Source organism: Pelophylax lessonae (genome assembly GCF_965119305.1).
Source record: "Pelophylax lessonae genome assembly, chromosome: 13".
Taxonomy (NCBI): Eukaryota; Metazoa; Chordata; class Amphibia; order Anura; family Ranidae; genus Pelophylax; species Pelophylax lessonae.
Genome location: NC_138780.1, coordinates 174,450,920 through 174,476,919, shown reverse-complemented (window position 1 = coordinate 174,476,919; position 26,000 = coordinate 174,450,920). Strand labels below are relative to the sequence as shown.

Genomic DNA, 26,000 nt, shown 5'->3' with positions numbered 1-26,000 from the left:
TAAAAGAAGTCTTTCTAGCTGCGGGAATGTGGCATGTGTTCTTGAAGAGAAAATGGTTTGCGGACAGTTGTTTAAATAAAACAGGCTTGTAAAAGAAGACATGGCAGTGCTTAGAACTGCGTTACCATGAGATGAAGACACAGCTGCACGCACAATGACCAAATCCGGGAATCCTCTTGTGGGTTTCAGACACATATGGAGCACACAATGTAGTGTGTATATGGCTGCTGGTGGCTTTTCCAGATTTTAGTCACAGATCTGTGTTTGTAGAATGTCAAGGGGTGGGAAGTGCTGCCGCCCAGCTGAAATCAGACTATTGTATAACAGACTTTCCGTCTAGCTTGTAAAATCTTTTGTTTGGACAGAATTTAGGAGGCTTAGACCTCATTTACACGAGTGGGCGAGGGGCAGTAAAAATAGGTAGCTGATCCTCCTAAATGGCCAGCAGCAAAATTACATAGCGCACATGTTAGCACACTGCTGGTGTTGCAAGAGTGATGAAGTTCATGCCACCAGTCATGTTTGGCAGGAGGTGCTACCCCCCATTCAAATGTATGGAACCAAACTAAAACAGCGAGCCCCTTTAAGTGGCAGGATCGCCACCGGAATACTTGGTAGCCATTGCTCTGCCATGTTCAGAAAAGAGATCTGCCGCAGATTATCTGCTCTGCTAGTCTGTGCCCCAGGCCCCCCCCCCCCCATACACCAATTAGAACATGGATATGAGCTCACATGCTCAGGTTACTCAATAGGTTATTTAGGTAGTAGGCATCTTTTAATGGGATGCACATTAGGGCCATATGTTTAGGTACATATTTTAAGGTGTATCGAACGCCAAACATTTTTTTTCTAAGCTTTCTAAAAAAGCAAGGACGTTTCAGAACCCCTCTATAGCAATTTCTTTTTTGTAGTCTGTGTTTCCGTTTAGGAGATTAAATATCTTTATTTTTTTCTACTGTGGCCATTGTCCCCAAGACTGAAAGTAAAGGGAAAATCCACATTTTTGACTTGTCACGGAAAAAGAAATAGAGGGGTTTTCCAATGGGAATACTTGTTGCGGTGAAAACCGCTGAAGAGATTATTTCCCACTCACAATCAAACAGGGAGTAAATGGGAATCTCCCTACATACAGCAAACATTAAAAACGGACAGGATTTATCCTGGCTCTGTCCAAAACTAAAAAAAATAAAAGTTTGATTTTAGTTCACAGCGACGTAGTGGTTTTTCTGTGCAGCAGTTGGGTCCGTGATTCGAGTCCCATTCAGGACGCTATCTGCATGGAGTTTGCATCTTCCATGTGCTTGCATGGGCTTCCCCTGAGTACTCCAGCTTTCTCCTATACTCCAGTGTTAAACTGGTAGGTTAATTGTATCCTGTCTAAAATGAATCCTAGTATAATCATGGGCGTCCGCAGAACTTTTTCCACCTCTTTTCAACAATGTCATTATCATTATTTTGAGTTTTTATTTTTAAAGAGCAAACGGCAGCATTTATTTTTAAAGCATTTGTTAACCTAAGAAAATAAAAACAAAAAAAAACACAGATCCCGTTCCCCTAAAGCAGTGGTCCTCAACCCTGGCCTACAGGGCCCACTAACAGGCCAGATTTTCAAGATAACTGAAATACATCCCAGGTGATATCATTTGCTGCTCAGTGATTGCAGTACTCTAGTCTGCATCTCCCCAAGGTAATACCTAAAATCTGGCCTGTTAGTGGGCCCTGTAGGCCAGGGTTGAGGACCACTGCCCTAAAGCATGTTATACAACACAGTGCTTTTCTGTGTAATTTGGCCCTTTCTATCACCTAAAATACTTGGCTGATCCTGCCTGGCTATGTCATCCCCTCTGTAATCTAACCACGGTATACCATGGCGGCTGAGCCCTGACCCTGGTCAGTTTACGTGCCTCCATCATCCTGTGTGCCCCTGTCTGTGTTTTTTAAAAATAAGCCATTCTTTACAAGTTTTCAGAGTGCCACTTGCAGCTCACGTGACCCGCCTCCTCTCTCCTCCTCCCCTCCTCCTGACTGACATCAGTGAGGAATCCTCGGCCCCGCCCGCTGCAGGCAGCTGTCAGACGGGGAGAGGAGAGAGCCGATGGGTCACGTGAGTGGCGCTCGGCCCTCTGAAAACTGGTAAAGAACAGTTTATTGTTTTTAAAACGCATACACAGACACGCAAATTATTAAACAGAACAGGCAGGATGGTATAAAGTGGCTTAACAACCACTTGAAAGAGGAAGTTGATATTCCAGGGGGGGGCGGCACTTGCCCCCCCCCCTTCCCCTACCTGTGGACGCCCATGAGTATAATATTCTGCTAAGAGCAACCAAGATGGCTGCCTCCCCACCTTCCCCAACACCTGTTAAATGCTTTAAGTCCCCAAGGATACATGCTCTTTAGAAAAATGTATTCTAAAATGCGCTTTTGAAATAAATTAATTTAAAAATAAATTTGATGCTTTTAAAGCATATTGGATAAGGAAATATACATTTTTTGTATGCCCCCTGTACCCAACCGTCCCTAGATCTGAATTGCTTTGTTTTTGCTCTAGTTTTCTGCATATTTCAAAGTTCCCTGCTCACACAAATGATTTATCATGCTTCTGCCGTTGCACTGCAATGCATGACATGAGAAATCACAATATTCTCTATGGTGCCCATTTGTACCAATGCAGCATGCTGCAAGCATCTTTTAAAAAGGTGCAGGTTCTGAGAAACTCCCCAAAATCTGGTCTCCATGGTCTTCTTACTCCCACGAAGCAAAACCTCCTGCACATGAGTTTAATTGTCAAACTTCACACTTCTCGGCTTCTTAGCCGAAGATGAGGATACACCACGCTTTTCTGCCCTCTCAGGACTGGGAATGCCCCAGTAGAATACTATAGAAAACACAAAGAAGAGAGGGTTCACCAGCCTAGCGCATTATCCCAATATCACATTTATTAATACTCCTACATAATTGTACTCACAAACCCTGTGATATCAAAGCCCATCAGAGTAAGCATCAGCATCAAAGTTGCTTGATCCACTGCATATGCTCCTCAGCTTGGAAGGACACCACCTGAATCCTAGCTGGCATACGCATTTCGAGGGTAGCAGCTTCTTCCTCAGAGCCAGACTATGCACATAGCACTGAGGGTGCTACCCTTAAAACACGTAAGCTAGATAGGATCCAGGTGATCCCATAATGAACCCTTCCTTTACCCTTAAAATTGCATATTTCCAAGATACTTCTGTATTGTTTTATAGTTCAGTGGTGTATGTGCAACATCTGTAATTCTAACAGACTTGATAATGGCACCCACATGTGATATGGATTAAATGTACAATTGTCCCTGGATGTACCTCGTTGGGGCTTTCCTCTCTTTCTCCTTAGCACTGAAAACCTATTGAACAAGAAATGCTCCAGGTCCTTCTTTTGGTGTGTTTGGCCCCCAAAGACTTCAATCGAAATAATTGAAAATACACGTATGTGCCTTTTTAGCAGAGTTGTATAAAGTATTCGAAACCCATACTTGAGTAGAAGTGGAAGTGCTCAATCAAAAAGTGACTTGAGTAGAAGTGCTAAAGTATTCAACATTTTTTGTACTTGAGTAGCAAAATTTAAAAAAAAACTACTTGCAATACTTAAGTACTGAAAGTAAAAGTACAAGTACTGTGTTATATAGTTATTAAAGAAAGAAGTCAAAAGTTTGAACATCATATTGTTTTTTATTATTTTGAATGCAGCTTTTATTTATACATACAGTAGCATTTATTTTCGTATGCGCTGATAATACGCATGTTTTGAGCTTCATGAAACCTGCCATCTACTGTTCTGGCAGTGGTAATTTTTATAATAGTAACGAGTAACTATGCAGCACAAAAAGAAAATATCGGATTAGAAGTATTGAAATCATCAGAAAAATGTATTGAAGTAAAAGTGGAAGTAGGAGAAAAAAATTCTACTCTAGGAAAGTACAGATACCGCCTTTCAGTACTTAAAGCGGAGTTCCAGCCATTCACTCACCTGTCCAACGGTCCAGCGATGCGGCCGCCCGAAGCCTCGATCCTCTCCCTCGGCGCCGGCATCACTGATGTGGGCACCCGGCTGTGACAGTTTGCAGCTTCACAGCCGGGTACCCACTGCGCATGCGCGAGTCGCGCTGCGCGCCGTGATTGGCCGGCAATCTTCCGGGACCTCTGACGTGTCCCAGAAGATTGCAGGGAGGAAGGGGGAGAGGAGAACTTCCGTTCAGGGCGCCGCGGTGCTCCGAGCGGAAGTGGGAGCGGGTACCTGTCAAAACTAGGTACCCGCTCCCCCCCCCCCCAAAAAAATGACATGCCAAATGTGGCATGTCAGGGGGCCAGGACTCCCTAAAGCGGAAGTTCCACTTTTGGGTGGAACTCCGCTTTAAGTACAGTAGTGAAGTAGTTCTACTTAGTTACTATACATCTCTGCTTTTAAGCGCATTTTTTGGAATAACAACCAGCCTCCTCCTTCCAGCAACATCTTTTCTAACCAGACTGCGGACAAAATCCCAACGAGCCTCTTCCTGTGATGTCTTAAAATGTTTGGTATTTTCAGTCTCACTTTCGGTCTTGGTGACAAAGGCCACAGTAGGACAATAATCACAAGGATCGGTAGAGGGCATAGGATTACCTTACCCATGTAGTTTGTTCATTGGGTTGCCTACCCTGCAAAAAAAACCCGGCATATAGGACATGACTGATCAGATAGCACAACTACACACCACAACACAATGGAAGGCGATAAAAGGAAGATGACAGCTGACATCACAGCAGATGTTGCTTGTCTTTGGCCAAAAAGAAAAATTAAAAATGCATGCATGTACAACAAAACAGAAAAAACTCATGATTATGTGTAGGAAATAGTGTGAACGTGGGCTTGCTTTTCCAACAAAATGACTGCCGGACGACTTCTGATTGGCTGATGTGCAATGTTTAGGATATAGAATTCCAGCTGTGCATGGCGTCACTGATTAAATTACAGTATAAAACTCAGATGACTTTAGCAGCCTCTGTGCCGTTCAACAGGAAGCAAGCTATTTACTCTTGCGGCTGGAGCCAAGGGAGGCTGTGTGAAATGTCCATTTACGGAGAATTTGGCACCGAGGCTTTAACTAGCCCCTCTAGCTCCCTCGTGTCCAAGGGCCACTGTCTTTCCCAGTGGAGAGCTCCTGGAGAGGCCCTCTTTGATCCTTTGTTTGAGGAACTTTAAGCTGCAGCCCCTGAGTAGTTCTGAAAATAGTACAGCTAAACGCTAATGAGGCAGGAGGCTCCCCGCGCTGCTCTGTTTGATTAAAATGAATGTTTCCGGGGAGGAATTCCTGTGGGGCCCACTGCTGGCCCCCGAATTATCCAAACTAGAGGTGAGCCAATAAAGTGAACGGTGCAATATGTTTGTGCTGAAGTTTCAGGAAAACCCCAGATAGCCCACGCCGTACCCACAGCCCGTTACTGTCACTGCATTTCATGTTGTATCTAATCACTGCAAAGGTAAGTGCTGATTTTACCTATATCCCTCTGTCCTTCTCCAAAATGTCACATTTTTTCTATATGGTCAATTTATTTTTCTTAAAAGCCAATTTCAGGAATTGGACAAAATCTACCCTTTCAGTCAAACCCCCAGCCTTAACTGCAGGGGTTAAATACTTGTTAGGCGCACCTCCCAACTTTTTGAAATGGGAATGAGGGATACCTATTAGTAAAAGTATGTAGGCATAGGACACGCCCCCTGCCATGCCCCCCTTAAAGGAGCATTATACAAAAAAATGGTTGGGTAAATCCACAAGTGTTTTTTTTTTTTTTTTTACCATTACTATTCCTTTATATCGGCTTTTGACATTATCAAATACATCAGTTTAGAAATTGGATGAACAATTTGGCACTGGGAAACACTTTTGGAAAGCTAAAAATTGCATTTTACATACAACTATATAGGCCAGACCAAAATGAGGCGGAAAGAAGGACAGAGGGACTTTGTGCCAAATCCCTCAAAATCTGGGACAGTTTGGAGCTATGGTTAGGTCTAGATGGAGACAGTGCTGTATCTTGGCCTTGGCCAACAAGGCCCAGGCCTAGGGCAGCACTTTCCAGGGGGGCAGCAAAAAAGCTGATGGGGCTGCACTGATATGCTGCCCTGATGGGCACTGATATGTTGCACTGATGGGCACTAATAGACTGCACTGATGGCCACTGACAAGGCAGGACTGATAAGCTGCACTGATGATGCAGCGCTGATGGGCAATGATATGATGAACTCATAGGCTGCACTAATGGGCACTGAGAGGCTGCACTGATGGGGCTGTAATGATAGCCACTGATGAGGCCGCACTGATAAGCTGCACTGATGGGCAGTAATGAGGTTGCCCTGATGGGCACTGAGGAAGCTGAACTTATGGGAACTGATGAGGCTGCACTGATGGGCACTGATAGACTGTGATTGTGGTCTGTGGTTTACAGATTACAGGGCGGGTCATAAACAGGAAAGGTTGTGGCCTTTACAGGAAGGGGTGGGTCATATTTAAATTAGCGGTGCCCAAGTTTAGTCAGGCCTAGGGCAGCACAAAACCTAAATACACCACTGGAGGGAGATGAGAGGGCCTTACCCTGACTCCAGCTGGCACCAGCACTCTCCCGTCCCCCCCAACGCTTTGGTTTCCTGGTGTCATTGTGTGCAAGGCAGGAGTGTGACCATGGCCAGAAGCAATATAGAGAGGAGGTTTTATGGGAACAGTCACAGCTCTGGAGGAACCCTGGTGAAGCAAGGAATAAGGTAAGTATTTCTCCTTATCTGTGTACCTTAAGACTGAACGAGCAGTCAACCTTTGCAGGAAGGGGGGGGGGGAGGGTTGAGTGAATACATTTTGTCTTATTCCTGGAGTTGGGCTTTAAATGTATTGGTTGCTCAGGGTGTGGCAAGGAGCATCCTTTTGTCTAAATTATTTGGCCCCTCAAAGACTTGCAGAAATTTGAGGGTATGACCTTCAGTAAAACTTGCATTAAAATGCAGGGGCCGCTTCCTTATCAAGGATCCCCTCTTCCATGCCAAAATGCTGCATCAGAATAAAAGAGAAAAAAAAAAAACGCACACGTTTAAAGAAATAAACACTTTTTTATCCACTTTTATTATTTTAGGGCAGGATTTTGGCAATGAGCCCCCAAAGTAAATAAGTAGACCTTGCTTGTAGTGCAAGAAAAGTATATCCAAAGCCAAACCTCTTTATATTTTGGCTACAGTAGGTTTGAACCCCATCAGGTGTTTTTTTTTTTTTTTTTGGTGCCCCCTTGGAGATTTCCCTCTCCCTATTTGTCCTGCTGACCAGTGCCAGGACCATGATCAGCACCCAGGGCCTGTGAGCTACCTCAGCAGTATAGATTGCAGCTGCTTCACCCTGCTGAAGCACCCATGGCACTTGCCTTTTCTTCCTTCTCCTCTGCCCACCCCTGCTGGTGACCATTGTAAACAGAACATTAAGTGAGGGACAATCCAACATTTTACAGTTGTCACCATGACTGCGAAGGGAAGTTGTATAAAGTACTCGAAACCCATACTTGAGTAAAAGTACAAGTGCTCGATCAAAAAGTGACTTGAGTAGAAGTACTAAAGTATTCAACATTTTTTTGTACTTAAGTATTGCAAGTAGTTTTTTTTTTTAAAAATGTTGCTACTCAAGTACTGAAAGTAAAAGTACCAGTACTCAAGTACTGTGTTATGTAGTTATTAAAGAAAGAAGTCAAAAGTTTGAACATCATATTTGTTTTTTATTATTTCAAATGCAGCTTTTATTTATACATACAGTAGCATTTATTTTCGTATGCGCTGATAATACACATGTTTTAAACTTCATGAAACCTGCCATCTACTGTTCTGGCAGTGGTAATTTTTATAACCGTAACGAGTAACTATGCAGCACAAAAAAAAGTATCGGAGTAGAAGTATTGAAATCAACGAAAAAATGTAGTGAAGTAAAAGTGGAAGTAGGAGAAAAAAATTCTACTCCAGGAAAGTACAGATACCGCCTTTTGGTACTTAAGTACAGTAGTGACGTAGTTCTACTTAGTTACTATACATCTCTGGATGTATAGTAATAGGCAGGATAGGTTCATTCATTCTTCCGAAGAATGAATGAACCTATCCTGCTGTCCATTATTTTGCTAAATCTTCTGCATGCGACACTTCTGGGAGTGTCAAATTTTCTGGTCCTTCGCTACGATCTGAGGTTCAATTTTCCGGCTTCTGTGTTACTGCAGGACACAAGCGCTTTAACGAGGAATCCTGCTTGGCAATGTTTGGATTTAAAGCCGAACTCAAGGCTCAAAAACTTTAATCTATGCAGTATCCCTTATTAGCCTGCATAAAGAGCAGGGCTGTGGGAGGGGCTCAGCAGGCTTCGCTTGCTACATGATGCCAGCAGAAAACTACCGGAGGGGGCGGAGACGAGACCAGTCTCCTACACAAGTAGAGACAGCAGCAGTGAGCGGTCTTTATTACAGGAAGCTCCTGCACAGAGGGAAAGTCTCACACTGGATTACTGCACACATCTGGAAGAAATACACAAAGCACACCAAGATTTAATAAGAAAACACATGACTCTTCTGTATTCTAGATGATATTTGCTTATCCTGGAGTTATGTTTTAAGACCACCCCAACATGGATTTATACGTTTGGAAAGCTGCAACTCGTGTAAATGTCTCCGAAGTTTGAATTTTTGTTCCTCTGTACGGTCAACTACGTTTATCACAAGTTTCAGTGTAAAACAGAAAAGAAAGCCCCTTCCCCAATGATGTGTTGCCATATGTAGGCTGTGCTGTCAGCGGACATGATGAATTGGATTGGTTGAGAGACAGATGAGTGTAGTTAATGCATTCCCATGTACCCCCCCCCCCCCTCCTCCACCCTTCCACGCATGACAGATTGACATACTGTTGCACTTAAAGGGATCAAGGGGTAGCAGTGCCGGGAATCCACCTCCTCCCTATTATTTATTGACTAGATAATTACAGAGTCTGACCTGCAGTGTGTCACATGAGTGAACAATCCTATAATACGGTGTATACAGATCTGTAATAGAGGTGCGCTGGGCTGGTTACTGCCTTTTTAAAGGAGAACAAACCTCACTTTTTACCTTTTAATCATCTTCAACATTTTGTGTCTATATGTTTTTATATTTATTAAGCCGCTATATGAGTCGCTTGCATAAGCAACATTTTTGCTAAAGCAAAGTCCCAGTTTATATGTTATATTTAGGGCTTGTGCATACAGGCACACATTTAGAGTCGGTTCACACTGGGGTGACACGACTCTGTACTACTTCGGGGGCGACTTGTGCATTCCCATGCGCCATGACTTCGGAGCGACTTGCATGGACTTCACATAATGGAAGTCTATGCAAGTCGCTCCGAGGTCGCCCCGAAGTAGTACAAACCCCTTTTTCTAAGTCGGAGCGACTTGTGTCGCTCCTATTAGAACGGGTCCTGTAGTGGTCAATGGACCGCGAGGGAGCGTGACTTGTCAGGCTGACAAGTCGCCTGACAAGTCGCACTAGTGTGAACCGACTCTAAAGGAGAAGTACGGGAAAACCTCATTTGGCTGGACTTCTCCTGTGGATGACAGGAGTGCAGTTCGTTCTGCACTCCTGTGAACTGTTTTCAGCAGACAGCGGTGTCGGTTGCTGTCACAGAGCTGGTCCAGGCTCGAGAAAGATTGTGACCATCTGGTCGGGATCCGCCCACATGCCCAGACGGACCGGCACCCGGCTCAGCCTCTGTGAGGCGCTGAGAGCCTGAGCTGGCTGCTTCGCCCTCTCCACAGTCCAGCGCTCCAGTGATCGCGAGGTAGAGCCAGAGCAGACAGCGGTGACTGGCAGTCGTCAGCTCTCTGCTCATGGAGCTGTGAGAACCAAGCAATCGACGAGGTTTGATCGTTCGGGTCTCAGTGTTGGAGGCGGCGGGGGACCGATGCAGCATTCAGCTAGGTAAGTATGATATAAAAAAATAAAATAAAAATCCCATACTTCTCTTTTACGCTACCTAATATGCAAATCAGTATTGTGTGCTATGCCAGCTATGGGCCCATTCACACTGCTCAATTTTGGTTGGTAGAGATGCGTAATCTAGGACAGTATTTTATGCTGTAAGTATGGAAACATTTTTGCAAATGTCTACATGTGTAGAGCAGGGTTTCTCAAACTTTTTTCAGTCAAGGCACACTTTAAAATTCTAGACAGTCTCAAGGCACCCCATTCTAAAACGTAAAAAACTATTGTAATAGTTTTACATAATGCGGCAGCGTCGACACACGTAGGACACCCAACGTTAGAGGTGATTGATTCTTCCAAAGCAAATACACTTTTGCACACTTGTACCGACTAGTATTCCAGTGTTTCTCCTGTCCCTCAGTTTCTCTCCATCACTCAGCTAACATGACCCCAGTGCTGAGGGGGAGGGTCAAACAAGGAACACCCTTATCAACGCTGATGACATCACTGGTTGTTAGGATGCCGGTGGTTGGAAGGTCGAAATGGTGCACAATAAAAACCTGTGGCTTTGGGTAACTAAAAGGCAGCCTTGGTCCATCTGCCGGCTTGTTTACGTTTTTGGACAATGTTTAGGCATTTTGCCAAGGCACCCTTGAAGAAACCTCACTGCACCACAGGGAGTAAGTCACACATGTGCAAGTCACAAGAAAGTCTCAAGTCTTAACCTTCAAGTCTCAAGCAAGTCCCAAGTTACTGTGGCGAAAAGCAAGCAAGCCAAGTCGAGTCCCTGCTAGAAGTCAAGTCAAGTCAAGTCATTTATTTTGGTCAAGTCACAAATCAAGTCAAAATACTGATATACCCCAATTTTCACCTTTAAATCAATTAAAAGTCAGTGGTCAGGAAAGGTTTTGTTTTATTTTCAACATTAAACAAAACTGCTTAGTGCTTTTTTCTTGACATATTAAAGAAACACTTTGAATGCCCAAACAGCTCGAAATCCTTCATCCGGTCATGTTTCAACACCACAGTCACTAAAAACATGTTAAGTATTTCCATTGTTAAACAGCCAGTGTCCTAAAAATCAGAACACACTGAGGTGTTTTAAGTGACTGTGGTGTCAGAAACATAACAGGCACATTCATTTCGCTTTAACACATCTTGAGAAAATGAAAATATTTAATAACTTAAAAAAGTAAAGTCATTTCGAGACATATGTCTCAAGTCAAAGTCAAGTCTCAAGTCATGAATACCAAGTCAGTCAAGTCGAGTCTTTTTATTCATTTTAGTCAAGCAAGTCTCAAGTCCTCAAACTGGTGACTTAAGTCAAGTCATGTGACTCAAGTCCCCCACCTCTGGTGCCTGGGCACCCTGGTTGAAAAAGGCTGGTGTAGAGCATGAATGGAACCTATGCGTCGTTGCTGCGGCCTATTGAATTCAGGGGCGAGATACACTATATTACCAAAAGTATTTATTTAATGGCATCCCAGTCTTAGTCCGTAGGGTTCAATATTGAGTTGGCCCACCCTTTGCAGCTATAACAGCTTCAACTCTTCTGGGAAGGCTGTCCACAAGGTTTAGGAGTGTCTATGGGAATGTTTAACCATTCTTCCAGAAGCACATTTGTGAGGTCAGGCGCTGATGTTGGAGAGAAGGCCTGGCTCGCAGTCTGAGCAATATGAGGAGCAACAGTTGTGGCATTCCTTTAGTCTTAGGATTCTTTGGAAGCGCCTTACTAAAAATTAAACTTTAAATACGAAGGTGGTAGTGCTGGCGTTATCCAAATTCCCCAGAGACATTTCTGCCGACCTTTACCCAAGAGTTTAATTCATACAACCACAGCTAAAGAGTCCGTCCACCAAAAAAAAATTTGGTGGGCTGTGTCAAGCCTCCAGCTTCTTGTATGTTTTGGATGTACCATGCCGTAGATCCCGACCTGGGAGTTTTGAGTGCTTTCCACCACCTTTCCAACACACAGCGTTTTTTCTAAAAAGTTACATTTTGGTCTCATGTGACCAGAACACCTTCTTCCACATGTTTGCTGTGTCCCCCACATGGCTTCTCAAACTCTAAATGGGGCTTCTTATGGCTTTCTTTCAATAGGGGCTTTTGTCACTCTTCCATAAAGGGCAGATTTGTGGAGTGCACGACTAATAGTTGTCTAGTGGACAGATTCTTCCACCTGAGCTGTGGATCTCTGCAGCTCCCCCAGAGTTACCATTGGGCCTCTTGGCTGCTTCTCTAATGAATGCTCTCCTTGCCCGGCCGGTCAGTTTAGATGGACGGCCATGTCTTGGTAGGTTTGCAGTTGTGCCATACTCTTTCCATTTTCGAATGATGGAGTGAACAGCGCTCCGTGAGATGTTCAAAGCTTGGGATATATTTTTATAACCTAATCCTGCTTTAAACTTCTCCACAACTTTATCCCTGACCTGTCTGGTGTGTTCCTTGGCCTTTATGATACTGTGTGTTCACTAAGGTTCTCTAACAAACCTCTGAGGACTTCACAGAACAGCTGTATTTATACTGAGATTAAACTACACACGGGGGACTCTATTTACAAATTGGGTGACTTCTGAAGGCAATTGGCTCCATTTAGATTTTAGTTAGGGATATCAGAGTAAAGGGGGCTGAATACAAATGCACAACACACTTTTCAAATATTTATTTGTAAAAAAATGTGAAAACCATTTATCATTTTCCTTCAATTTCACAATAATGAGCTACTTTGTGTTGGCTTCACAATTATGAGTTACTTTGTGTCGGTCTATCACATAACCCCCCCCCCCCCCCCAAAAAAAAAAAATACATAAAAATGTACGTCTTTGGTTGTAACATGACAACATGTGGAAAATCTTGAGGGGTATGAATACTTTTTCAAGGCACTGTATGTAAATGAGTGTTGAAAATACAAAGTAGGGCTCTCCAGGCTATTTCTGGTCATTTCCATATGTGAATTTCTTGGTTATTATTGTGTTTATGGTTTCAGAACAATGTGACATCTCGCTATTTATTTCTGTTCCTAGCTGAACACATTCCAGGCGGTGCTCGCGTACGACGAATCGGACACCTACGCCATTTTCCTGTATCCTGAACACGGGCTTCAGTTTTTCGGGACAAGGCCAAAGGAATCGTACAATGTGCACCTCGACCTCCCCGCCAGAGTGGGGTTCAGCCGGGGCGAATCAGAGCAGTTGAAGAAGGAAGCGCCGTTTTACAGCGTCACAAGCAGCGAACAGTCTGTGAAAAATCTTTATCAGTAAGTCTGACATCATTCTTGTATTAAAGTCTAACTGTTACTTTGTTTAAAAGGTGGTGCAGCAAAGGAAGGGAGGAGGGAAACTTCCACCCTTATAAGAAACTCGTCCATGGAGTTTATAGAAGAATTCCATGTATGGGCATTTTATACATAACTGCTGGTCCAGCTTGGGCCGATGTAAGTATGTACAATGCATCCGGAAAGTATTCACAGCGCTTCACTTTTTTCCACATTTTATGTTGCAGCCTTTTTCCAAAACTGATTAAATTCATTATTTTCCTAAAAATTCCACAAACAACACCCCATAATGACAACATGAAAGAAATTTGTTTGAAATCTTTGCAAAAAAATTAAAAAAATCCCATGTACATAAGTATCACAGGCAGCCTTTGCTCAATACTTTGTTGAAGCACCTTTGGCACCAATTACAGCCTCAAGTATTTTTGAGTATGATACTACAAGCTTGGCACACCTATTTTCGGGCAGTTTCTCCCATTCTGCTTTGCAGGACCTCTCATGCTCCATCAGGTTGGATAGGGAGCGTCGGTGCACAGCCATTTTCAGGTCTCTCCAGAGATGTTCAATTGGGTTCAAGTCGGGATTCTGGCTGGGCCACTCAAGGACATTCACAGAGTTGTCCCCATAGCCACTCCTTTGTCATCTTGGTTGTGTGGTTAGGGTTGTTGTCCTGTTGGAAGATGAATGAACCTTCACCCCAGTCTGAGGTCCAGAGCGCTCTGGAGGAGGTTTTCAACAAGGATGTCTCTGTACATTACTGCATTCATCTTTCCCTCAATCCTGACTAGTCTCCCAGTTCCTGCCACTGAAAAACATCCCCACAGCATGATGCTGCCACCACCATGCTTCACTGTAGGAAAGGTATTGGTCAGGTGATGAGCGGTGCCTGGTTTCCTCCAGACATGACGCATGACACTAAGAGCCGGTCCACACTAGCGCGACTTGTCAGACGACTTGTCAGCCTGACAAGTCGCACTCCTTCATGGTCCATTGACCGCTACAGGACCTGTTCTAATAGGAGCGACACAAGTCGCTCCGACTTAGAAAAAGGGTCCTGTACTACTTCGAGGCGACCTCGGAGCGACTTGCATAGACTTCCATTATGTGAAGTCCCTGCAAGTCGCTCCGAAGTCATGGTGCGTGGTAATGCATAAGTCGCCCCCGAAGTAGTAAGGAGTCGCGTCGCCTTAGTGTGAACCGACTCTTAGGCTTAAAGGTTCAATCTTTGTTTCATCAGACCAGAGAATTTTGTTTCTCATGGTCTGAGAGTCCTTCAGGTGCGTTTTGGCAAACTCCAGGCGGGCTGTCATGTGCCTTTTACTGAGGAGTGGCTTCCATCTGGCCACTCTACCATACAGACCTAAATTGCTGCAGAGATGGTTATTCTTCTGGAAGGTTCTCCTCTCTCCACAGAGAAACGCTGGAGCTCTGTCAGAGTGACCATCAGGTTCTTGGTCACCTCCCTGACTAAGGCTCTTCTCCCCTGATCGCTCAGTTTGGCTGGGAGCGACCCGCTCTAGGAAGAGTCCTGGTGGTTCCAAACTTCTTCCATTTACAGATGATGGCGGCCACTGTGCTCATTGGGACCTTCAATGCTGCAGAAATGTTTCTGTACCCTTCCCCAGATCTGTGCGTCCATATAATCCAGTCTTGGAGGTCTACAGACAATTCCTTGGACTTCACGGCTTGATTTGTGCTCTGACACGCACTGTTAACAGTGGGATGTTGTATAGATAGGTGTGTGCCTTTCCATATCATGTCCAATCAACTGAGATTACCTTAGGTGGACTCCAATCAAGTTGTAGAAACATCTCAAGAATGATCAGTGGAAACAGGATGCACCTGAGCTCAATTTTGAGTGTCATGGCAAAGGCTGTGAATACTTATGTACATGTGATTTTTTTTTTTTTTTTTTTAATCTGCAAAGATTTCAAACAAACATCTTTCACGTTGTCATTATGGGGAATTGTTTGTAGAATTTTGAGGGGAAAAAAAATGAATTTAATCCATTTTGGAATAAGGCTGTAACATAAAATGTGGAAAAAGTGAAGCGCTGTGAATACTTTCCAGATGCACTGTGTATACCATAGCTGTGGGATGCCTGTAGAAAATTTAGATCACTCTAGGAGGCAAGGCTACTGCAGGGATCTCTTCTAGCTTCTGGGTCCCATGCTGAGCAGCTGCCCTGAAGGTAAATTATACTGGAATGTATATCTACATTATAACGGCAATGTACATCTACGTTATTGGCTTGCTTCTAAGTTTGCGGTGGGCATGTGTGCGCCCCCTTCTGACCCATGCTGTGATTGGACACAGCACGAGTTTGGCAGCAGATTTCAGCCAGTGATTTAGTCTGAAACCTGCTGATCGGCTGTGTCCAATCACTGCACACACACACAACTCTGTGTACACAGAACAGCGATCTGGCTATTTCCGCTCCCTAAAAAGCAATGAGAAAAATTAATTAAGAAGTAAAAGCAGAACACCATACACTTGTTAGGCACACAGTTAACCCCTTCATTGCCTATAGATGTTAACCCCTTCCCAGCCAGTGTCATTTGTACAGTGTCAGTGTACAGTGATAGCACTGATCACTGTATTAGTGTCACTAGTGATGTCAATGTCAGTTCGTGACCTTCCCTGCCAGTGTCTGTTAGTGCCAGATTGTCCGCCACCCTATCACAGTTCCACTATAAGTCACTGGTCACCACCATTACAGTATAGCATCTACAGCTGCCTAAATTCTAGAATATATACCATAGTTTGTAGACACTGTAACAAATAAATATATACTTATTGGGATCCCCCCCCCAAAGGCATGTAGCAGAATACAGTTTGGCTTAAATTAATGAAGAAATTAAACTTTTAGATTTTTTGGGGGGATTTTTTTTTATTGGATAGGTTTTATACCTGAAAGCAGAAAATATTCATTTTTGCATTCAATACTGCCAAAAGAAAGCTCTATTTGTGTGAAAGAAAAAAAAATGATATAAATGTAATTTATATTGCACATTAGAGTGTTGCATGACCGAGCAATTGCCAGTTAAAGTAGCACAGTAAATTCCTTAGGGCTCTTTCACACGGTCCGCCTCCATAGGCGGATCTGTGCTGCTCAGTGGGGATCGATCCGCGATCCCGCTGAGCCGGCGGATGACAGCTCCGTCTCCGCTTGCAGTGCGGAGAGAGAGAGGGAGGTGTCACAGCCCCCGCTGCTCTCTATGGGGAATCGGATGAGAGCGGACCGCCTGTCCGCTCTCATCCGATCCCCAGGACGGATGGAAAATAGGGTTTCCATCCGTCCGGATTTCACGGACAGGATCGGATGCGGATGGCAGCGGGTGTCAGCGGACATGTCACCGCTGACATCCGCTGCTCCATAGGGCTGAATGGGGCATCCGATCAGATCCGCCTAAAAAACTGACAGGCGGATCTGATTGGACCGCCCGTGTGAAAGAGCCCTTACACAGACAAAGCCGCCCAAAGTGAGATGAAGACCAGGTCCGTAGTCCAAGTAGCAATCAAAAACACAAGATGATGACCGCACTCAGGCATAGATTAAAGCATAGAAGTGTTTCATTCTTCACCACGAGTAACAAACATGACGAGTACATCACAGAACAGGTATATAGGTTGACGCGTTTCATGACTATTGATCGCCTACTCATAACCATACCATTATGGTTATGAGTAAGCGATCAATAGTGTCGTGAAACGCGTCAACCTATATACCTGTTCTGTGATGTACTCGTCATGTATGTTACTCGTGGTGAAGAATAAAACACTTCTATGCTTTCATCTATGCCTGAGTGCGGTCATCATCTTGTGTTTTAAAGTAGCACAGTGCTGAATAGCAAAAAAAAATGCCCCGCTCATGAAGGGCGTAAAACCTTCTGGAGGTCAAGTGGTTAAATAACTTCTGAAAAAGCATAGATTTTAAATTCTTCCACTGAAGCTCCTCTGTCCTCTGTTCAGTTATTGGAGTAAAACATCTCACTTGCCATATGTTTTCATTGATCTGTACACAGGTGTAGTTGTATCCTTCATATTTATGTGCTATTTATGCACATTCCATGCATTAGGATAAAAAGCCTTCTGTGTGTAGCAGCCACCCCAGCACCCCCTAATACTTACCTGAGCCTCGTATCTATCCGGCGATAGCCACCAGTCCCTCGGCCGCCTGGGACTCTCCCTCCTGATTGGGTGAAACACAGCAGCGGTGCTATTGGCGCCTGCTGCTGTCAATCAAATCAGCCAATTAGGAGAGAGAGAGGGCGGACCGAACCACAGCTCCGTGTGTAAATAGACACACGGAGCTGCAGCTCGGCTCGGGTGCCCCTATAGCAAGCCGCCTGCTGTGGGGGCACTCGATAGGAGGGAGGGGCCAGGAGAGCCGAAGAGGGACCTGAGAAGAGGCGGATCCGGGCTGCTCTGTGCAAAACCAACTGCATACAGCAGATAAGTATAATTATAAAAAAAAAAAAAAAAAAACACAAGACTTTACAATCACTTTAACAACCGATAATTGCCAGCTTTTTTTTTTTTTTTTTTTTTTTTTTTACATGTCCGCTGTCAGTGGGGGGAATCCCACTGACAGCTGAAAGAACTGAGCTGAAAAGTATCGGTTTCAGGTATCGGTGCATTTGCACGAGTATTGATATTTGTGCAAATGCTTAATATCGGCACTGATACCGGTATTGGTATCGGTGTAACCCTAAAATGATCACCTTGTAAAACAACCCATTAAGTGCCAGTTCACACAACTTGGTCAGCCTGACAAGTCGCGCACCGCCACGGTCCATTGTGTAGTACAGGACCCGTTCTAATAGGAGTGACACAAGTCGCTCCGACTTAGAAAAAGGGTCCTGTACTACTTCGGGGCGACCTGGAGCGACTTGCATAGACTTTAATTTTATGAAGTCCGTGCAAGTCACGCCGAAGTCCCAGTGCACGCGACTTCACAGGTCGCCCCCTAAGTCGGATCGCCATAGTGTGAACCGACACTTAGTTTGAAATGGAAATTAAATGCAAAACATTTTTGTATAGCTATAAAAAAAAACATTATAAATACCCTTTTCCCCCATTTTTAAGAATGATCCCTCTGTTCTCAGCTGCATAAGAGCTAAGGAAGGAGAAATAGCAGCACACTGAGCTTCCCAGTGATTGGTTGTGCAGCGAGGGGGGAGGGCATGTCAGGACAAGTCTGATCACTGAAGGAGAGCACACTGATTTCCCTGCATAGCTAGAGAACTAACCACTCTGCGTTCTCCTGCTTAGTGTGGTCAGTTTTTAACAGGAAAGCAAGGGGACTTCACACCAGGGATTTCACACAACGGATACAATACAAAGAGAACAGGATACTTTTATCACGCAAGAACATGGTACAGCAGGCACATATCAGGAACATGAATTGTTGGGCTTTAAATTCTGAGTTCCTGATGTGTATTCATCAAGGCATTCTGTAAAGCATTTCAGTAAAAAGCGTCAGCACTGTAAAATTACTGATAGTTTTATTTAGTTGCTAATGATGAAATGTTTTTGGACCTTTGTATAAGTTCATTGTAATGGGTAGAAGCTTAGTTGTAAAGCCTTTTTATTTTCTTTGATCTCGCCCCTTAGGACAAGCAACGTTGGCGTTCCTGGAGTGTGGGTCTTCCATATTGGTAGCCTTTCAGAGATTGACAATGTCATTCCAGCAAAAGTTCCTCACCCCCATCCACAGCAACGGTACGTTCCGCTGATAAACTCGCACAACGACTTCCCCGAACAACAACAACAGGAAAACCAATTCAATGGGGACAACAACTATGAAGACAACTATGAGGATGAAGAATACCCAACCGGCCCAACCACTGAGCCACCCACCACGGACAGTGCAATCTTGTACCCTAAAGGATCTCATGATTTCATAGAGGCTGAGGATCATGCTACGTTATATACACCAAACAATCCCTTACCGCCATCTCAGGAAGAGCCCAGCTGGACTCCCTATGACCGGGACGAGCCTTTAGGTGAGCCTGAGATTCAGCCATCGGAGAGTAGAGTTCTTGGCAACATCCCATCTTATGAAACCCAAGAAGAGCTGTCTGAGCCATTGTCCGAGGATTTCTCCAATGTCACCCCAAATCCAGTGGATCCACAGAGGTCGGACGTCGTCTATAGGAGTAACCGGTTTTATGGGAATGAAGAAGTGGGAGGACTGGACACTGATGGTAAGAGCGATATGAAAGTGATTGTAAGATTTGTGGTGTTAGAGTAGCCAAGGACAGAGAGAGGTTTCCCTGGGAATGATACATAGGGGTACATCCGTCATGCTTTTGTAACATAGAAACATAGAATGTGTTGGCAGATAAGAACCATTTGGCCCATCTAGTCTGCCCAATATATCTGAATCCTATGAATAGTCCCTGGCCCTATCTTATATGAAGGATAGCCTTATGCCTATCCCATGCATGCTTAAACTCCTTCACTGTATTTGCAGCTACCACTTCTGCAGGAAGGTTATTCCGTGCATCCACTACTCTCTCAGTAAAGTAATACTTCCTCATATTACTTTTAAACCTTTGCCCCTCTAATTTAAAATGGTGTCCTCTTGTGGTAGTTTTTCTTCTTTTAAATATGCTCTCCTCCTTTACCGAGTTGATTCCCTTTATGTATTTAAAAGTTTCTATCATATCCCCTCTGTCTCTTCTTTCTTCCAAGCTATACATGTTAAGGTCCTTTAACCTTTCCTGGTAAGTTTTTTGCTGCAATCCATGTACTAGTTTAGTAGCTCTTCTCTGAACTCTCTCTAGAGTATCTATATCCTTCTGGAGATATGGCCTCCAGTACTGCGCACAATACTCCAAGTGAGGTCTCACCAGTGTTCTGTACAGCGGCATAAGCACTTCTCTCTTTCTACTGCTTATACCTCTCCCTATACATCCAAGCATTCTGCTGGCATTTCGTGCTGCTCTATTACATTGTCTTCCCACCTTTAAGTCTTCTGAAATAATTACTCCTAAATCCCTTTCCTCCGATACTGAGGTCAGGACTGTGTCAAATATTCTATATTCTGCCCTTGGGTTTTTAGGCCCCAGGTGCATTATCTTGCACTTATCCACATTAACATTGTAGGGTCCACCCCCATTGCTGCTTCATTGGTGGATCATGTGATGAAATGAAGCACATCTATACCCCAGAAAAATGTAATATATTCTAACTTATCATTCCTTGGACGTGGTGGCTGCATTCGTTTTCTCTTTTCCCTTTGTTTGCACCTGGCGCCAGTAACTCACCTCCTATCCTAGGGTGACGATGCTTCCTCACTGTGCTGTGTCTCTCGAGTAGGGATCGACCGATTATCGGCAAAGCCGTTATATCGAGGGCTGATATGCACTTTCACCAATATATCCGAATCGGCCACCAAGGTGGCCAATATTACCGAAAGTTAGGGAAAGTGCTTGTACCAGAGTGATGTCTGCAGCTAGAGGCATCACCCCGGTACCGGCGTCTATAGCCGACGATCGGCTGTCTTGTAATGACAACCGATGTGGCTGAGAAGCTGCTCGGCTGTCATTACAAGGAGCAGGAGGGGACGTCGTCCCCCCCCCCCCTCCCGCCTTGTCCGGGGGTCTCCCGTCCCACCGGGAGACCCAGGCAACCAGCCTGCACGGCCGCCGAAGATGTGAACCAAGCCGCATTTCGGCTCTGATCGGGTCTCCATGCAAGAACCCGGAAGTGATGTCATGACATCACTTCCGGGTACTCGGCACCAGATTAAAAAAAGACAGCATTCAAAACAGCCAAACTTGGCATTTTGAATGCTTTTAAGTGCAGAGGAGGGGTTTGGGGTCTTTTAGACCCCCAGATCCCTCCACAAGAGTACCTGTCAAGTAAAAAAAAATGTTTAAATATATGAAAATATCGGCCGATAAGCGATGACCAAAATATCGGTATCGGCAATGAAAAAAATGATATTGGTCAATCCCTACTCTAGAGGACTAGCAACATCACCCTAGGGCAGAATGTGTTTTAGGACTACAAACCCCTCCCTCTCTTCTCCTCTTCTCCATCACAGGACAAAAAAGATGGAAGGCGGATAAAAAAAAAAATGACAGAAATCTTCACCATTCCTTACGCTATCCAAAATAAGAACAACGTTTTGGCTTTCGATATCATTTACTTGACCTCCTAAATGCTAAACTTACATCCAGACTCTCAACCCCAATTTTAAAGCAGAACTAAACTCAGCGATACTTGCCTTGGCCTCCGCATTTCGATACCTCCAAAGCCTCTTAACGACGCCACCATCTTTTCCCCAGCTTCTGGGTGCCAATTTTCAGCCATCTTGATTTGCTGGTGCAGAATAATGTCACTTCCCCTCATGTGAATAAAGTGCAGTCCTCCTGGCACACAGGCATCGGGCCAGAGTGTAAAGTGAACTGCGCATGCTCTGTTCAGGGTACATTCTTCAGAAGACTTGAAGCAGACAGGTAGATTTATTTTATTGCAGAAGAAACATTGCAAGTCTCTTCTGCAATAAAGAGCCTGCCTGCTTGCGGTTTTTAAATATTAGATTTTAGTTCCATTTTAACCCCTTGACGCTGACATAACGCAAACATGCGCCCTTTGGCTTCAAGGGGTTATACCAGCGGATGGTCGGCTTTCTTGTAATAACAACCAATGTGGCTAATCAGCTGCTCAGCTGTTATTACAAGCAGCGGGAGGGGACCACCCCCTCCCGCGGCTCGCCTGGGCTCTCCTGTCCCATCGGGAGGTCTCTGAAAAAAAAAATCTCTCTATCTCTCTATCTCTCTATCTCTCTATCTCTCTATCTATCTATCTATCTATCTATCTATCTATCTATCTATCTATCTATCTATCTATATAATATATATAAAATATTTGGGGTTTCTAAGTAATTTTCTTGTAGCAATAAGCAACAAGTGTCAGAAAAAGGCTTTGGCATGAAGGGGTTAACCCTAAAATGCTGGACCAATGAATCCAGGAAGTTTACCACATGCTACCAGTACTGCGCTGAATGCACTGCTGCAAAACTGCTGGTGATCGATCTGATTGCCCTGCATAGGTTGCTTTGAGCTTCGTTTGATTTATTTATTTTTTTTGCATACTCTAAAAAGAGTTCTTTTTTTAAAACCAAAATTTTCATACTTTTCTCACCCTTTACCCACACTGAAAACTATTAAAATTGTTCTGACCCGTGTTTTCGCTTCCAATTTGATTTGACCTGAAAGTGATGGAATCATGTCCATGCATGGTTTAGTTTTTCATAGATCTGATTGGACAGAGCAGGAAACTTGTCTATATAGTAGTATTGGAGCTGTCATGCTGCCTTGCTTTTTTAAAGTGCAACTGAACTCAAATATTTGCAATGGTATTTTTTTTGGGCATAGCTTTTAATGTTCAGTTCTTCCTTAACTACTTAAGGACCGCCCGCCGCAGTTTTACTGCGGCATGTAGCCCCTCATGCGCAAACCGACGTAGCCCTACGTCGGTCGCGCACCTGCTGCTAGGGGGCGAGCGCGTGCCCCTGGCAGCGGGGACTCCGATGCACGGGGCTGGCGGCTCCAATTGCCACCGGCCATCCACGATCGCTCCCTGCTGAGAGAGGACGGGAAGCTGTTGTAAACACTGCTGACCGTTCTCCCCAGAATAATCACAGAGCGTCTGTTATCCTTCTATATAGGATCACAGGTCTCTGTGGTCATTTCACAAGCCCCTCCCCTCCACAGTTAGAATCACTCCCCTAGGCTTACATTTAACCCCTTGATCACCCACTGTGTTAACCCCTTCCCTGCCAATGGCATTATTACAGTAACCATGCACATTTTTAGCACTGATTACTGTATTAATGTCACTGGTCCCCCCAAAAGGGTCAAAAATGTCAGTTAGGGGTCCGATCTGTCCGCCGCAATGTCGCAGTTCCGCTAAAAATCGCTGATCGCCGCCATTACTAGTAAAAAAAAAAGAACAATAAAAATGACATAAATCTTTCCCCTCGATTGTAGACGCAATAACTCTTGCGCAAACCAATCAAAATATGCTTATTGCGTTTTTTTTCTTTTTTTTTTTTTTTTTTTTTACCAAAAATATGTAGCGGAAAACAAATTGGCCTAAAATGATGAAAAAATTAGATTTTTACATTTTTTTTTTGGGAATGTTATACGGCAGAAAGTAAAAAATATATTTTTTTTTTTTTTTCAGAATTGTCGCTCTTTTTTTGTTTACAACGCAAAAAATAAAAATCGCAGAGGTGATCAACTACCACCAAAAGAAAGCTCTATTTGTGGGGAAAAAAAGGAAATCAAATTTATTTGGGTACAGAGACGCACGACCGTGCAATTTTATGTTAAATTAAGGCAGTGCGCAAAAAATGGCCTGGTCATTAGGGGGGGAAAACCTTCCGGTCCAGAAGTGGTTAAGGTGCAGTCTCCAGAGAGGTCATCCATATTTCTACTGCAGAACCTAAAATGTCACTGACATAGAACAAACAAAGATGAGGATGATGTCCCGGCAGCACCAAGAACAACTGATCCGTCATAGCAGCTCTTATATTTCTGTCATATTTGGTCACATTTTAAGCTGAGCTCCAGGGAAAGGTAAAATTCTCCCTTGCAGTGGGGCTGTCCCACACTGCAAGGATTAAATGCTTGTTTAGGTCTAGGGAGAACGCAAAACCCTCCACTCGTGCTCTAAGACCGATTCCCGCAGACTCTTCTCCCCTACTTTCGGCAGTCGCAGGTCCTCTGATGTCATTAAATCCAATGATGAGCCCATAGGCCTGCATTGAGCATGAGGATGCTGAGGGACAGTCCACTGTCAGAACATAAGGAGGTAGAAGGGAGCATCATGCTTTCTTGGGGTCCCCTGGAACCAAATGAGCATTTAACCATTGCAATGTAGGACAGTCCTCCTGTTTTTCCTTTCCTCGGAGATGGACTAAGCCCCGGAAGATTTTACCCCCTTTCTGACCAGGGCCTATTTTGCGATTCGGCACTGCGTGACTTTAACAGACAATTGCGCAGTCGTGCGACGCTGTACCTAAACAAATTTGACGTCCTTTTTTTCCCCACAAACAGAGCTTTCTTTTGGTGGTATTTGATCACCTGTGCAATTTTTTGATCATGCGCTATAAACAAAAAAAGAGCGTCAATTTTGCAAAAATAACAATATTTTTCACATTTTTTTATATGAAATTTCCCCCCAAAAAAATGTAAAAATCAAAATTTTTTTATATTTTAGGCCAATTTGTTTTATGCTACATATGTTTGGTAAAAAAAATCGCAAAAAGCGTATTTTGATTGGTTTGCACAAAATGTATTGCGTTTACTAACTAAGGGAAAGATTTTTGTAATTTTTGTTGTTTTTTTTAACGAGTAATGGCGGCTATCTGCGATTTTTTTTTTTTTTTTTTCTTTTTTTTTTCGGGATTGCGGCGGACAGATCGGACCCTTGACTGACATTTTTGACACTTTTGGGGTTACCAGTGACATTACTACAGTAATCAGTGCTATACATATGACATTGACACTGGCAGTGAAGGGGTTAACTTTTTTTGAGAGGGAGGGGTTAAGTGTGTCCCTAGGGGCGTGATTCTAACTGTGATTGGATGTGGCTTGCTGTGTAAGAACAGAGATCAACGGTCCTACATAGCAGAACCGTATGATCTTCATTCTTACACAGGGGAGATTGACAGGCGGCTTTGTTTCCATTAGCCGCCTGCCTTTCTCCCGGTGTAACGGACGATCGCGAGTGACCTGCGGAAATCGGGTCTGCCGGGCACATGCGCGGGGGGGGGGGGGGGTCCGTGACCGAGCGGGAGCGCGCCTTCGGGGGCGTGCGCTTGTTTCCTAGAGCCTCACAGTCTAGCTACGTAGACCTACGTCGCTTTGCCTGTGAGGGGCTGACTGCCGCAGTAAATAGTCGTGCGGTGGTCGGCAAGCGGTTAGTCTGCTCTGTACAGGTTGGACTGCGGAGGCTAGTTAAAAATTTAGGTGCACCTTGGATAGAGTTTGTATTCATATCTAGAACAGCGACTTTTCCCCTAATAGATCACTGGCTCTGAAGTTTCGATAAAAACCAAGGCGCCTGAAAGGAGATCGTTACGCTGTGTCCTGTTTATCTAACCCATAGTGCTCTAAGAATCCTTTGTGTTAATTTTTTATGTATGTATCCTTCTCCCTCACATGTTACACTTAAAGAAAAGCCCAAAAAACTAAATTTGGCACCAAACCATTCTAACTTCCCGTTAAGTTTCTGCCTTCAGCTACAGACACCAGAACAGAGAAGGATAATCTGCATTGTAGATTCAGCCCGGTAATAGTGTTTGTGGTAAAGCCAGGCATAGCAATATTTTGTATAGTCATATGTAGAGAAGGAAGCCAGGACAACAGTACCTGAGATCACCGGGAGACTTTACCGCCAGGGCCATCATATATCATTGTGTATTCCTATATTTTAACACTACAAACTGTTGTAATAACATTTGACTCCCGTTTGTTTCCTCCTTGCAGTTCTCACGTTTAACCCGATAAGCAGAGAGACGTGTGACAGGAGGCCAGGCCACTGTTCTCAATATGCCTTCTGTACGGACTACGCCACTGGGTTCTGCTGCCACTGCCAGGACAGCTACTACGGCAATGGCATACACTGTCTGCCTAAAGGTAAACTGCTTTGCACTGCTTTTTTAGCTGTTACTTTGTGTTTATTCTAGTTGCTCTTCTTCCAGTTTACATTTAATCTTC

At 44.1% G+C, this 26,000-nt stretch overlaps 1 protein-coding gene across 1 annotated transcript in view; it reads left to right on the top strand.

Moving 5' to 3' along the window:
• Window positions 1-26,000, top strand: part of NID2 (nidogen 2) — a 129,917-nt gene that overhangs the window by 32,294 nt on the left and 71,623 nt on the right. Inside the window, exons 3-5 of the mRNA XM_082242648.1 lie at window positions 13,007-13,239; window positions 18,874-19,466; window positions 25,770-25,919. Coding sequence (XP_082098774.1) covers window positions 13,007-13,239; window positions 18,874-19,466; window positions 25,770-25,919 — 976 coding nt within the window. The remainder of the gene's footprint in view (window positions 1-13,006; window positions 13,240-18,873; window positions 19,467-25,769; window positions 25,920-26,000) is intronic.